This window comes from Peromyscus maniculatus, chromosome 22, assembly GCF_049852395.1.
Source record: "Peromyscus maniculatus bairdii isolate BWxNUB_F1_BW_parent chromosome 22, HU_Pman_BW_mat_3.1, whole genome shotgun sequence".
NCBI lineage: Eukaryota > Metazoa > Chordata > Mammalia > Rodentia > Cricetidae > Peromyscus > Peromyscus maniculatus.
Genome location: NC_134873.1, coordinates 2,002,027 through 2,014,976, shown reverse-complemented (window position 1 = coordinate 2,014,976; position 12,950 = coordinate 2,002,027). Strand labels below are relative to the sequence as shown.

At 43.7% G+C, this 12,950-nt stretch overlaps 1 protein-coding gene and 1 long non-coding RNA gene across 18 annotated transcripts in view; one reads left to right on the top strand and one right to left on the bottom strand.

Moving 5' to 3' along the window:
- The window catches only part of LOC143270149 (uncharacterized), a 73,219-nt gene that overhangs the window by 29,082 nt on the left and 31,187 nt on the right, over nucleotides 1-12,950 (top strand). For 12 of the 16 annotated variants that reach the window (XM_076559020.1, XM_076559013.1, XM_076559012.1 and 9 more), the window contains exon 1: nucleotides 11,911-12,248. The exons of the other annotated variants lie outside the window; for them this stretch is intronic. In XM_076559020.1, coding sequence (XP_076415135.1) covers nucleotides 12,091-12,248 — 158 coding nt within the window. In that variant the 5' untranslated portion in view covers nucleotides 11,911-12,090. Of the gene's footprint in view, nucleotides 1-11,910; nucleotides 12,249-12,950 lie in introns of those variants that run through there. 16 annotated transcript variants of the gene reach the window in all.
- LOC143270156 (uncharacterized) lies at nucleotides 1,665-11,818 on the bottom strand. 2 transcript variants are annotated; one of them, XR_013047131.1, is made up of 5 exons: nucleotides 11,691-11,818; nucleotides 10,933-11,042; nucleotides 6,742-6,860; nucleotides 5,722-5,963; nucleotides 1,665-4,732 (listed from the first exon to the last, which is right to left on the bottom strand). It is a non-coding gene; the product is annotated as an uncharacterized LOC143270156 (long non-coding RNA). The 2 variants fall into 2 exon arrangements; XR_013047132.1 differs by lacking the exon at nucleotides 6,742-6,860.

Here is a 12,950-nt window from a genome sequence, read left to right as displayed (position 1 = left end):
CTCTACACACACACCAACATACATAATTTAAAATTATATTAAAATACAAATTAATGATAAGTAAAACATCAGAAACTGAGTAAATATGTAAAAATATCTCAAAATCCATTTTTAAAAATTATGTGTCTGTGTTTGTGTGAGTTTATATTTATGCATGCCATGCCCGTTTCGGGAAGAGGAGAGCATTGGATGCCACAGCACTGAAGTTACAATGGAAAATGAGTTACTGAAAGTTAATACTGAAAATGGAACTGAAGTCCTCTGCCAGAAATTTATGCAATCTGAAAAGTTAAGACCTCACTTCATGCCCTCAGTGTGTTTTTCTAACAAGCAGAAGGGAATTTGAGAAATTAGAGAGGAAAATAAAGTTTCCTTACATGAATGAGAACACAGCCTACAGAAACCACAGGGACACTTGAATAGCAGTGATATGGGGAAATATTGTACCTCTAATTGTTGTCATTGAAATTAGTGATCTTGCCAAGAAATAATAAGGTACACCAAGAATCTGTGAAATAGGAAAGGAATGGTTAGCCTAGTATGACACACCCCAGGAAACAGAACCAATGATGGATACCACAAGTAAAGACATCTCATATTGAACAAAGATGAGATGCCAGAACAAACACTTGAGAATAGATACTCTATTCACAAGATAGTGTGTGAAAGTGGTTATTCTAATGCAGAGGAAATAAGTTAAACTCATCTCTATTACTCTGCATAAGTAAAATCCAAATAGATAAAATTCCTTAATATAAAACCTTAAATTATGACTCTGCTGGAAGGAAACAGACTATCCTGTATTGTGTAGGTGTATGGAAGTATGGCTAACATGACTCTAATTTTTCAGAAATCAAGACCAACAACTAATAATTGTGCCCTTATGAAACTACTAAGCTGTCGTATACATAAGGAAATGATCAAACCCATGGAAAGTAATATGACAGAGTAGGGGAAGATCCTTGCCAGACGTACATCTGACAGAGCATTATTATCCCAAATATAAAAACTAAACTAAGTAAAAACTCAAAAAGAGAGCCAAACGTTGTGTCATAGACATTTAAACTTCATTTCATCCCTGCACTTCAAGGCAGAGTGAGGCAGATCTCTGAGTTCAAGGCTAGGCTGGTCTACAAAGTGAGTTCTTGGCCAGCTGGTACCACTGAAGAAGACCTTACCTCAAAGCAGGAAACAAATGAACATCACACTCTTTCCCCCACTTTTATCCCATTCCTTCTATCCAATATCCATATATTTATTACTTCCCACTGATCCATAGAACCACTGTGTACTAGGGACCTAGTGTCACCAAATACAGTTTGGTCCCAGGTAAGGATTCAAATCCATCTCTATTCCATGGGGCTATCCATTGTTCCACAGAACTTTTTCCTCTCAGAGAACCAGTGTCTGCCACCAGACTGGGGCAAGAGTAACTCATGATAGGAATACCATACATCAAAGATGAGAACAGATATCTCATCTAATAAACAATTCAAAACCCTAGTTGTCCAGACCACTGGGAACATACACAAACATGAAAAACTAAGACAATATGCCTCCTCTTGAAGCGAGAAACTGTATTGTAATATGCCCCAAGAAAGGCAATTTAGATGAAACATAAGCCAAGGAGTTCCTAATATTAGGTAGAGATATGATCAAGGACATTAGAGATACAAATAAATGATTTATTAAAGACAGAACAAAAGAAACAGTTGAATGAAATAATAATTACAGAATTTAACTAAACAAAACCAGTAAAGAATAGTCAAACTGAAAATAAAGTCAACATGATAGCTCACAAATCAATGAAAGTATAATTATCACTGAGTGCCATAGGGTATGATCTGCTACCTCAGAACATGTTGGTGTCTGAGGACCATGGTATGCCCAGGCCATGCTGATCTGGGTGGTTGGTGCTGCTACCTAGATCCAAGGACATGTCCTAGCATGGACCTCTGTGTAGGGTCATGTCTAAGTCCATGTCCATGTTCAGGCTGGGGTCTGTAGTGGTGTCTGTGAATCTAGTTGCCACAAAGGGCTCTGTAGATGGTAGTGCCCAGGAGCCATTGCTGTGACCGAGTCAGCCACCAATTTGAGTGGCCTGTTCTGCCACTGGAGTTGTGATGGTGCCTGGGCCCAAGCTGCTGCCAAGGATCATGTCTGGGTTCATAGTACTGTTACAGCTGGGATCTGCGGTGATGTCTATGGCCTGTGTTAGCAAGGGGGTCATTGGAAATAGTTTGTACCGAGTCAGTCCCACTTTTCACTGGCACTGGGATGGCTGGCCCTGCCCCTTGCTGAATACTGTAGCAGGTAAGCTGGCCTTATGAAAGGGAGAGCTTGCTGCTAGACTTGGGAAAGATGGCCCCACAACTCACTCTAGGCATATACCTCACCTGAGAAGCAGACTACAGCTGACTCAGTTGTCAGGTAAGCTGACACTGAAGGCATGAGAACAGGAGACTCCACCTTGCTCCCCGATCAGCCATGGTGAGGGAAAGATGTCCTCCCTCCTTCATCCATTACTACGTGTGACAGGTGAGTGTAATGGCACTGAGATCACAAGTGTACGATAGCTTGCCCTAACCCTCACCAGATGTGGAATTTGACAAAGCAGCTTCTGCTTCCCATCTGTGAAGCACAATAGAGCTGCCTCTGTTGTAGATGCAGGTGAGTCAGGCCTAAGATATGGGAACAAAAGAGCTGGCCCCTTCCCCACCCCCATCTTCCATGTGTTGGCATGGGGAAGGGAAAGATGTCCTTCCCCTTTGTCCCTTGCTACCAATGGCAGGTGAGAGAGCTGGCCCTGGGAATGCAAGAGTGAGAAAACTAGCCCTTCCCTACACCAGAAATAGCACACAGGGGAGTGGGACCTACACTCCTCTTGGGCAGCACACTAGAGATGACCATGTTATTGAGGTCACAGGTGACCCAGTCCTGAGTGCATAAGAGCATGAGTGTGGACCCAGCACCCCTTTTCATGCCCCCTACAGCAATCAGGAAACAGGGCCCTGCACCTTGCCCTGGCAAAAAAGAATAGAGCTGGCCCTGGCAAAATGAATGAGGGAGACTTCAGTGTCAGGGCCTTGAACAGGAGAACTGGCCCTGCTCCTTGCTACAGGTGCCTTTGGTGAGCTAGGCAAGACAGTGCTGGGTAGCTCTTCCAGGTAGAGATGATGAGGGAAAGCTAGAGAACTGATTAGCCCAACTACCATCCAGGCCCAGAATCAGGGCTATGAGTTAACCCAACCCGACATCCAAATCATTTATGAACTGTTGGAGCATGTGAAGAGGATGAACATAGAGATCCAAAATAGCAGGATCTCCATGACACAGGATAACAGTATATACATGAGGAGCCCCACTGAGCCTCATTATCCATGGTGTAGCAGAAACCATTGGCCTGGAGCTAGAACAATGACTCATGGCAATGAACACTTGCAAGTAAACATGAATGGACTAAAGGGTAAACTGTGCCTCAAAGGACCACACTACAACTTCCAACAGATTTTTCTTTTTTGGCTGATTTTGCTTTTGTTTTGTCTTGTTTCTTTGTTTTGTTTGTTTGGGTTTTTTGTTTTGTTTTGTTTTGTTTTTTAATTTTAAATTTGGTTATGATTTGTGAGGGAGGTTGCAAAAGCAGAGGGCAGATGTGAGGAGATGTGGAAAAATGTAGGCTCTGAATGTATGAAATGAAATCCACAAAGAATCAACAAAAGTTCAAAAGAATAGAAAATAAAAAATAGAGTATTAGATGAGGATATGATTAATTACTTCCTCACTGCCCACAAGGCTAAATAGAATGAGGAATTCTCTACCAGGGACGAGGCAGCTCCCTCTCAAAATCTTACTCTCAATTCAAAGCACGCTCGTGAAGCTTAGGAGAGGGGATCTTTTCTTTATTCTGTTATAGAAAGTCCTAAAGAGGCTAAGGTGCATGAAGCCTTAGTGTCACACACCTTCAATCTCAGCACTTGGGAGGCAGAGGCAGGTGGATGTCTGTGTGTTCAAGGCCAGCCTGGTCTACAAAACAAATTCCAGAACAGCCAGGATTGTCCCACAGAGAAAAAATGTCTCAATTGTAAACAAACAGAGAGGCAAAGGTTAAAGCTAAGTTGAAATTGTTCTCAGATATCCTACAGGTTGAAGGAAGGTAAGAAGGTTCCTGTTCTTTTCCTCAAGCATTCATAAAAGGCTAGAGAAAACAAACCATTGTGGTGTTGAACTAATAGGAGGAGGAAGCTCTCCTGTTGGACATGCTCTTAGCATAGTCAGCTTCAAACATTCACAGAAACCTGCATAACCTTGTGCACATTAATCACTAATTAAAGAAATGTCTTATATGCTTTACTACAGGCCAGACTTGGGAGGGATTTTCTCAGTCATGGATTCCCCGGTCATATGTATCTCTAACTTGTGTCAAGTTGATTTAAAAAAAAAAAAACAGTCAGGACACAGCCACCATTGTTTCCATTGCTTTTCCTGGCATATAATAAAATATTTTATGTTTTTATTGTGTTTCTACTGGAATATGTGCTGTACCTTTAGTAGTATTGTAGCAATTTATATAAGAGATTATCAAATTAGAGTTCAAAATTAATTACAGAGGGAGATCCACAGGCAGCTGGCCCACCTGGTCTTCTGGCAGGTATGGCCTAGGGTTGGACAGGGGGTGTTTGTCTGGTCTTCAGGCAGGCATGACCTGGAACCAGAAGCTGGGTCACTCAGAGACCTAGAATAGAACAAAAATGTGAAACTCTTCCTCACAACATTCTGCTATACTCATAGGTCAGTGCCTATCCCACTCATCATCGGAGTGGCTTTTTCCAGCAGCTGATGGATGCAGATGCAGATTTCCATGCCAAATCATTAGGCAGAGCTCATGGAACCCTGAAGAACAGGTAGAGAAAGGATCCCAGGAACGAGAGGGTCAAGGACACCAGGAGAACATGGCCCACAAAATCAACTAAGGAGGAGTCATAGTGGTTCACAGAAACTGAAGCAGCAATCGCAAAGCCTGCATGGATCTCTGCTAAGTCCTCTGCATATATGCTATGAGTTTTTGGCTTGGGCACTTTTGTGGAACTCCTAACAGTGTGCATGTTAGTGTGCCTGATTCTTTCAACTGTTTTGGGGCCCCCTTTCCTCCTACTCAGTTGCCTTGTCCAGCCTGAACTTTAGGGCTTCCGCCTAGTCTTATTGCATTTGTTATGAAATGTTTGGTTGATATACCTGAGTAGCCTTCTATTTTCTGAAGGGAAACAGAGGAGTAACAGATCTGGGAGAAAAGGGGGATGTGGTGAGGAAGTGGGAAGAACAGAGGTATAGGAGCATGAGAGTGGGAATGGAGGGAGGGAAAATTATGTTGGGATGAGTTGTATGAAAGAATAATAAATAAAAAGAAAAAATAAATTTGTTCCTGATATTACTTCTAAAAAAAATTTTGTCAATTTCAAAATGGATATGTTATCACATGATATTCCTTAAATTTCTTGTTCATTAATGGTGGCCTCAAAGGTAAGACAATCTTAATATTATTCAAAAAATCACTTTCATTAGAATATTTTTCCTCCTATGGATTTGAAATGGATAGCATTAAATAGTTTCCACTTAAACTTTAATTTCTAGTTAAAATCAATGATTCTGCCTGAAGGACCAAAAGGAGGCTCCATTTGCTGTTTGGTGGACCTAAGTCTGTCATCTCTACTTCTAGACACTTACTTTCTGCCCCAGCATTCCAGGAAATCCAGGGAAACCCTGTGAAAGAACAACAAATACTGTGACTGTTTTGAAATGCCACTTGGAACTGGCTGTGGATACATTTGGTCAGCCATTTTTATGATGACTATCCCTCAATCCACAGGTGGGGGAGCTTCCACTTCTATTGCAGCACATCACTTGTACAGATTTGCCATTAACTTTTCTCCTTTGTGATCCTAGTCACCCCTTTCACCTCTGGATCCCTAGGAGAAAACCAAAAGAGAGGGTCAATGCACTAATATTGTACTTCTCTGTGTGTGTGGTGAGGGGTAGTTAGGGAGGAGCATGTCAAACTGATATATCCTAGGCCAACTCCCTCATTTTTGCAAAGCTCCAGGCTCAGATATTATGTAGCTTGCTTTCTGGTTAGACCCACTAAGTCTTTTTTTTTCTTTTGATTTTTGTTGTTGTTTTGTTTGTTTGTTTGTTTTGTTTTTCAAGACAGGGTTTCTCCATGTAGTTTTGGTGCCTGTCCTGACTTTTGCTGTGTAGTCCCGGCCTGGAACTCACAGAAATCTGACTGGCTCTGCCTCCCTTGTGCTGGGATTAAAGGTGTACACCACCACTGCCTGGCACCCCTAAGATCTCTTCAAGTTAGGTAGTAAAAGGAAACAAAGAAAGTCCTGACTCTCAGATCCCCTCATCACACAGGGCATGTGTCTGCAGGTGCTTGTTGGTGTTTGTTTTATTTTGGTAGAAGAGAAGGCTGTGTGATAGAAACCTGGCCTTAGGCTAAGTCCTCTCTTCCTGCACCCCTATGATGACTGAGGATGACTCCCTACCTGGCTCTCATTTGTTTCCCTACTCCCTGTGAGGAACAGGAACCTCACTGGGTGGTCCTTTATACCAGAATTGCCCTGCTCAGGAGACCTGCTCTTCTCTCTCAGCCCAAAAATCAGTCTCTGGAAAGACAGAGGAGTAGCCAGGAATGATGGCTGCAGTTGATATCTCAAGAGAGAGCTGGGCCTGTCTTCTACTCACCTCCAACTCCAGTAATGTACCCAGACCAAAATCTGGGATGCTACCCACCACCAACTCTAGGATCTGGTCTGGCAGGAGAGACAAGGATTGACCTTTTCTACTCTGGATCCTGGGAAGCCCTAAAAGAAAGCAGACTGCTTATAATCAGCCTCCAAGACAGCTGGGTGTGCAGTAAGAATGGAAGGACTCCTGAATGTGCTGCTTAGGTCTCTGGACTCTACTGTGAGTTTTAAGGGGCATGCAGTAGTAAACAGGAAGATGTCCTGGGGGTTTGTGTTTATACAAGGCTTAAAAACAATGTAGCTTTTCTCAGCCCTCAAAAGCCTAATCCAGAGGCAAAACCCTGATAGCCAAAGAGAACAACAGGAACATGATCCCTGTGTCCCTGTAGCCCAGGGCATGATGTCCCCCAAAGGCCTGACTCCCCAGCACAGGGTGACAGTCCTCCAGTCCTGCCCTCCCCATCTTTGTGGACAACTGCTGCTCCCCAGTCTTAGTGAGAGGGCCTGGGAATGTCCCTCTGGACCACACACTGAACTCAGTGCCCATTGGTCCTCTTGACCCCGCCAAGCCCATCACACCCAGGTCACCTTTTCCACCCTAAGGCAAGTAGAAGATGGAAAAGGACCACAGTGTCAGTTCTTCCAGAAACAGAAACAGGGCTTGTGGGAAAATCTGGGATGGAACCAGGGTGTTGGGTCTGGGTTGTAAACTTGAATTCCTATATGGCCTTTTGCCTCCTTCCGGGGCTCCACTCTCCATTTTTCATTGTGGCCCTTGAGATTAAATAGAGGACAAAAATTGTTAGTTATTTTGTGGTGCTCTTACCGTTTTAGGCATAGCTAGGAATATATGAGCAGGAGAGAAGGAATCCAGAAAAGACGGTTTAGCATTGAGAAAGAAGAAAGCAACTCTTTCCATTTGTCTGCTTCCTGACAGAAATTAGATAACTCCCTTAAAATATCAGGATCTAAGGAGCTGCTCGGCAGCCACTTTTTCTTGTTTTTTAAAGTATATTTGGGCCATTTCTTAGTACAGAGACGGATCAGCTTAGGAATCTTTGTGTAAGGCATTAACCTGAGAGGTTTTAAAGCTTCAAGAAGACAGCCTAATGGAGAGGAAGGACTTATAGGGTTGAAAGCCTTGTTTCCCATGTCTGCAGCAGAGAGCCAGGAAAATAAAAAAAAATAAAATAAAAAAACAAACGTGATCCAGAGCCAAGGCCCCAGGTGTCCCCAAAGCCAAGGACGGATACCAGGCACAGGCCGCTAATTGGCTGGTCAGCCAGAGAAGTGGGGTACCACCACGTGAGGCAAGGATTCCCCAGGAATCTGGACAGCATCTACCGCTTCATCAAGCCGGAAGAACATGTCTCCTTCATGCGGTCCCCAGGACGCACCCAGTGGCGGTGGTCCCACTGTGAGGAATATCTCAGGCTGCAGACATGGGAGATGGCTAGAAATTTAGGCCTGTGATAGGGGCCCACTGTAGCCAATAAAGACCATGGCCAGGGGTTCACCCAGTTTCAAGAATACTTAGTGAGCTGCTGGATGCTCAACAGTCATTCTTACAGATTCAGGAAACCATTTACGCTGGCCAAAAAGAGGGGGGCTCTCCAATCAGAGAAGCAGTGTTGGATGTAGTTTAGTGCGGCCAGGCAAAATAGAGAGTGGTCTGTCATGAACAGAGCAGAGTCCCTGGTTTGTGTGAAGCAGTCCCGGGTTTCAGCACCAGATGTTAGTTATTTTGCAGCGCTCCTACCCTGCGAGGAAATGTCACTAAACACGACAGAATCCACTAACAAGACTTTTATTAAGATAAAAGGGACAGACAAGTGCTCAGGCTTGTGGAAGAGACACCTGTGTGGAGAAAAGAAGAGGAGGAGGAGGAGGAGGAGGAGGAGGAGGAGGAGGAGCTGGGAATATGGCGTAGGCTCATAAAGGCTGGGTGGCTCATGTGCGTACTCAGGTCAATGTAACTACTCCATGCATGGGCATGGTGTGCTCTTATGCAACCATGAAAAGTCACAGGATCCTGGTCACGGGAGACGCCTTGACCCGGAAATGGCTATTTTGACCTGGAACTGGCTAGGCAGAAGTGTCTAGGTCTGCCAGGTTTGTGTAAACATGCCCAACCATGGGGGATTGTTGTGGTGAATCCATCAAAAATGTCCAAGATAATACAGATCGCCAAACTAAATACTCACTAAGAAGCTATACATGGTGATGTTTGATCTTTTCCTGGAAAGGGTTGTGAGAGGGTGGGGAGACAGTGTGAGGGCCTCAGAAAATAGGCTTGCCACACATACAAATTCTTTGCCTGATTTACTTTTTGCATATGGTGGGCCTTTCAGACATCTCATTATACTCTCACCCCCAGTTTGAAGCCAAGCAGAGGCAAAAAGCAGCCTCTGAATAGATAAATGGCAGGGGGTGGTTAACAAGTAGGGTGGGTTCTGTTGTGACTCAGAGTAAGCGTGAATCTTTTTTATAGTATTTTTATTTTATAATTAACTTAATTTCACATATCAGCCACGGATTCCCCCATCTTCCCTCCTCCCACCTCTCAGTCCTCCCCTCCCAATTGACTCCACACTCCCACCTCCTCCAAGGCAAGGTCTCCCCTGGTGAGTCAGCCCAGCCTGGCAGACTCAGCCAAGGCAGGTCCAGTCCCCTCCTCCCCTTACACCAAGGCTGAGCAAAGTGCCTCAGCATAGGCCCCAGGCTCCAAAAAGTCAACCCATGCACCAAGGACAGGTCCTGGCTCTACTGCCTGGGGCCCTCCCAAACAGATCAAGCTAATCAACTGTCTCACTTATCCAGAGGGCCTGGTCCAGTTCCATGGGGGTTCCTCCACCATTGGTTCTCCGTTCATGCATTTCCTCTAGTTTGGCTATTTGTTTCTGTGCTTCCTCCAACCATGGTCTCAACATCTCTCTAAGCTGGAATCTTAAGCATCCTCTATACTACAAAACTGCATGCCACCTCTAATTATTAGAGATACAAAGTCAACTATATGCTCATTGGTGGGTTAATTTGTGGGTTTTTTGTTTTTGTTTGTTTGTTTTTGTTTTTTTTGTTATTATTTTGTTTTTTAGGGCAGGATCTCATGTGTCCCTGGCTGGTCTCATTTAAGTGAAGATGGCCTTGGACAGATGCTCCTGCATCCACCCACTGAATGCTAGGATTATAGGAAATGTATCACCACTTCTGGCTGCATATTCTGAATTTTGAATACCTTTACAAATTACCTTAAATGTAAAACTAAGCAAGTGAAATTAATTTTGCTAGCATTTTGCTTTCATTTAATTTGTCTCTTCAACATGTAATCACTGTAAAATAATGGGAAAAAAGGAAACTTTGAAGTGTACATGTTGCATGCTGAGGATCGAGGTTAGGGGTAGTGCACTTGTCTAGCATGTACAGGTGCTGGGGCTCATAAGAGAGAGTGGAGGAACCAAGGTACAGGAACCTGCTACATAACTGCTGGAAGTATAGCTATACAATGATGCAGCCACTAGCACCAGAGTATGCACAGCATTTATAATAGAGAAAAGGTAGAAACCCCAGATAACTACTGCTTGATGAATGGGTAAACAAAGGGTGCTGTGTTAATACAATGGTCAAGTATCTAGCCCTGAAAAAGGGTAGAGTACTGCTACATCCTATAACATGAATAAACATCACAGACATTAAACTCAGTGAAAGAAGCAAAATGACAGAAGAATGGGATAGTTCCCTATTAGCTGGTTTGATTTCTATTAAACACCCAGAGTGAGAAACCTGAAGCAGGAAGTTAGATTGGTAGCTGATAGGGGGTAGAGTCTGGAGGAGTGAAGAGTAACTACTAGTGAATAAATGGTTTCTTCTCCAATGACAAAAATATTTTAAAATCAAACAGGGTGATGAATGCATACTTTTAAGAACATACTAAGAAAACCCTACTGGATTGTATACTTTAATAGAGTGAACTTACTAGATAAGTGCATTACATTATTATTTAAAGATTATATTTATTTCATGTGTACTATGTTTGCCTGCATGCATATTGTACATTGTATGTATGTCTGCTGCCTGTGAAGATACAAGAGGATGGTGGATTCCCTAGAACTGCATTTACAGATGGTTGTGAGCTCCATGTGGGTGCTGTTGTGGGTCCCAGGGTTTGTAGCTGAGAGATATTGAGGATTACCTTTCTCTCCAGTACAGACTGCCTTCCAGTACCAGGAACTCTGGTTAGTAGGTGAAGAATCTAGTTAGACGTCAGCTGAATTTCTCCATGTTCAATGACAGAAGTGTTACCTTCAGAAACAAGACCTTAACATCAGGTTGTGCAGAGACACCAACAGACTTGGAAATACCCTGTGCTATTTGGAGGGTTCTGTGGGTCCCTTTGGTTAAGGACTCAACAGGCTGTACATTGTTCCTGGCACAGGAGGTTTAAGATAGCGGCATAAGATGTCTAATTGGAGCCTTGTCAAACCTATTATGTTTTGAGCCCGTTTAGATTCCTTTCACTTATGTATAGGAAGCTTCTGGGGTAGTCAGTTCCCATATAGTTTTTCAAAGGGTCTGCAGTGTTGATTGTCCCTGCTCATATTCCCTCCTTTATCCTTCTCTCCCATCTTCCTCTAATTAAACCTTCCTAATCTAGTGTTCACTTATATTTTCATAACACTATAGACTATTCCCTTCCTTGAGAGATACTCTCCTCCCTTCTTCTCCCTTACCAAGTACCAAACCTCTGTGGTTATTCAGATTGTAGTTCTCATATCAGAACTTTTAAAAGAAAAAAAAAATCAAAACCAGTATTTGTCTTTTTGGATCTGGTTTGGCCCAATCCTGATGGATTTTTTTCTATCTCCATCAGGCCAGTCTTAGGGAGGTATTTTCTCATGGCTGCAGGACTCTAAGGACCTGACCCACCAACCAACTCCCCCAGTGTTTTGCCTTGGAAGCTCTGCAGGTAGCTCTACTCCAAAATTCCAATTGACAGTGCTTTGCACATGCTCTGAGCATGGTAGGCTTTCGTCACTGGAGTCTGACATGGGCATGCGCAGAGCACGTGCACGGGGTTCACAACTGCTGAGCACCATTGTGTGCTCACAGCGCATCACAATGCCAGGGTAGCTGTGTTGCTAAGGGTAAAGCCGAGTTTGGCTCCCACTGAACCAAGGATCTGCGCTTGCAGGACGGTCCTGTGTGTCAGTGGCGAAAATTTACCAGTGTTTTAAATTTGTATTCTACCAGTGTTCTATTTTTTACTGTAGGGTTTGTGAGGGTGCGGGTGGGTAAAAGGGCGGGGCGGGGGGGGGAGGCAGGGAGGGCCTGCACAGCCTTAGGGCTGAACATGCAGGAAGACATTGACCCAGATGCCCTTAGTATTCAAGCCCCAAAGCGGGCTCGCTGGTACACCTGCCTGTGGCCCTCATGCCTGGGTCATGGGTACTGTTGTCGCAAACGACGAAGCAAATTTCCCCTCGTGAATGGCCAGGACACAAGGAGCAGGTAATGGGACCTGGGGAGGGGAGAGGGACAGGAGGGACAGGAACTGTTGGTGACAGTCAAGGCAACTAAGGAGAAACACACCTTCCAGGACTGTAACCTGAGGGAGGGGAGAGGTCATGCTTAGGCTCTTCTTTCACTGAGCCCAGTGGGGTTTGTGCCTGCTTTAGGCTTCCAGGCATCTGGGACCTGCCCAACTTGGAAGGGTAACTCCTAGGCCTTTTTTAAGAGAAGCAAAACAAAGAACTTCAGTTAGTTTACAAATCCTTTTACATTGTCTCTTTTAGAGCACTTTATTGGGTGCTTTAAAGTGATTTAGCTAATGAAACTACATACATTTTATTTTTATGTGTATACTTAATTTTTTTTAGATTTATGTATATGAGTGTTTTGCCTGCATGTATTTCCAATGCACCACGTGCAAAAGAACGTGTTGGATCCCCTGGAACGGGAGTTACGGACAGTTGTCAGTGCTAGAAATCAAACCCAGGTCCTCTACAAGCAAAACTAGAGTTTGTAAACACAAAGCCGTCTCTCCAGCCCATAACGGATATTTTTTAATACTATGTTATATACAACACAGAAAACTGTAACATGAGATAAATTTTTACATAAAATGTCAACTTTAAGCCCCCCCCAAAGAATCACTAAGAAATCTTACATTAGTGGGATCCCTGTTTGCTGAGGGATCATATAAGGAAATTT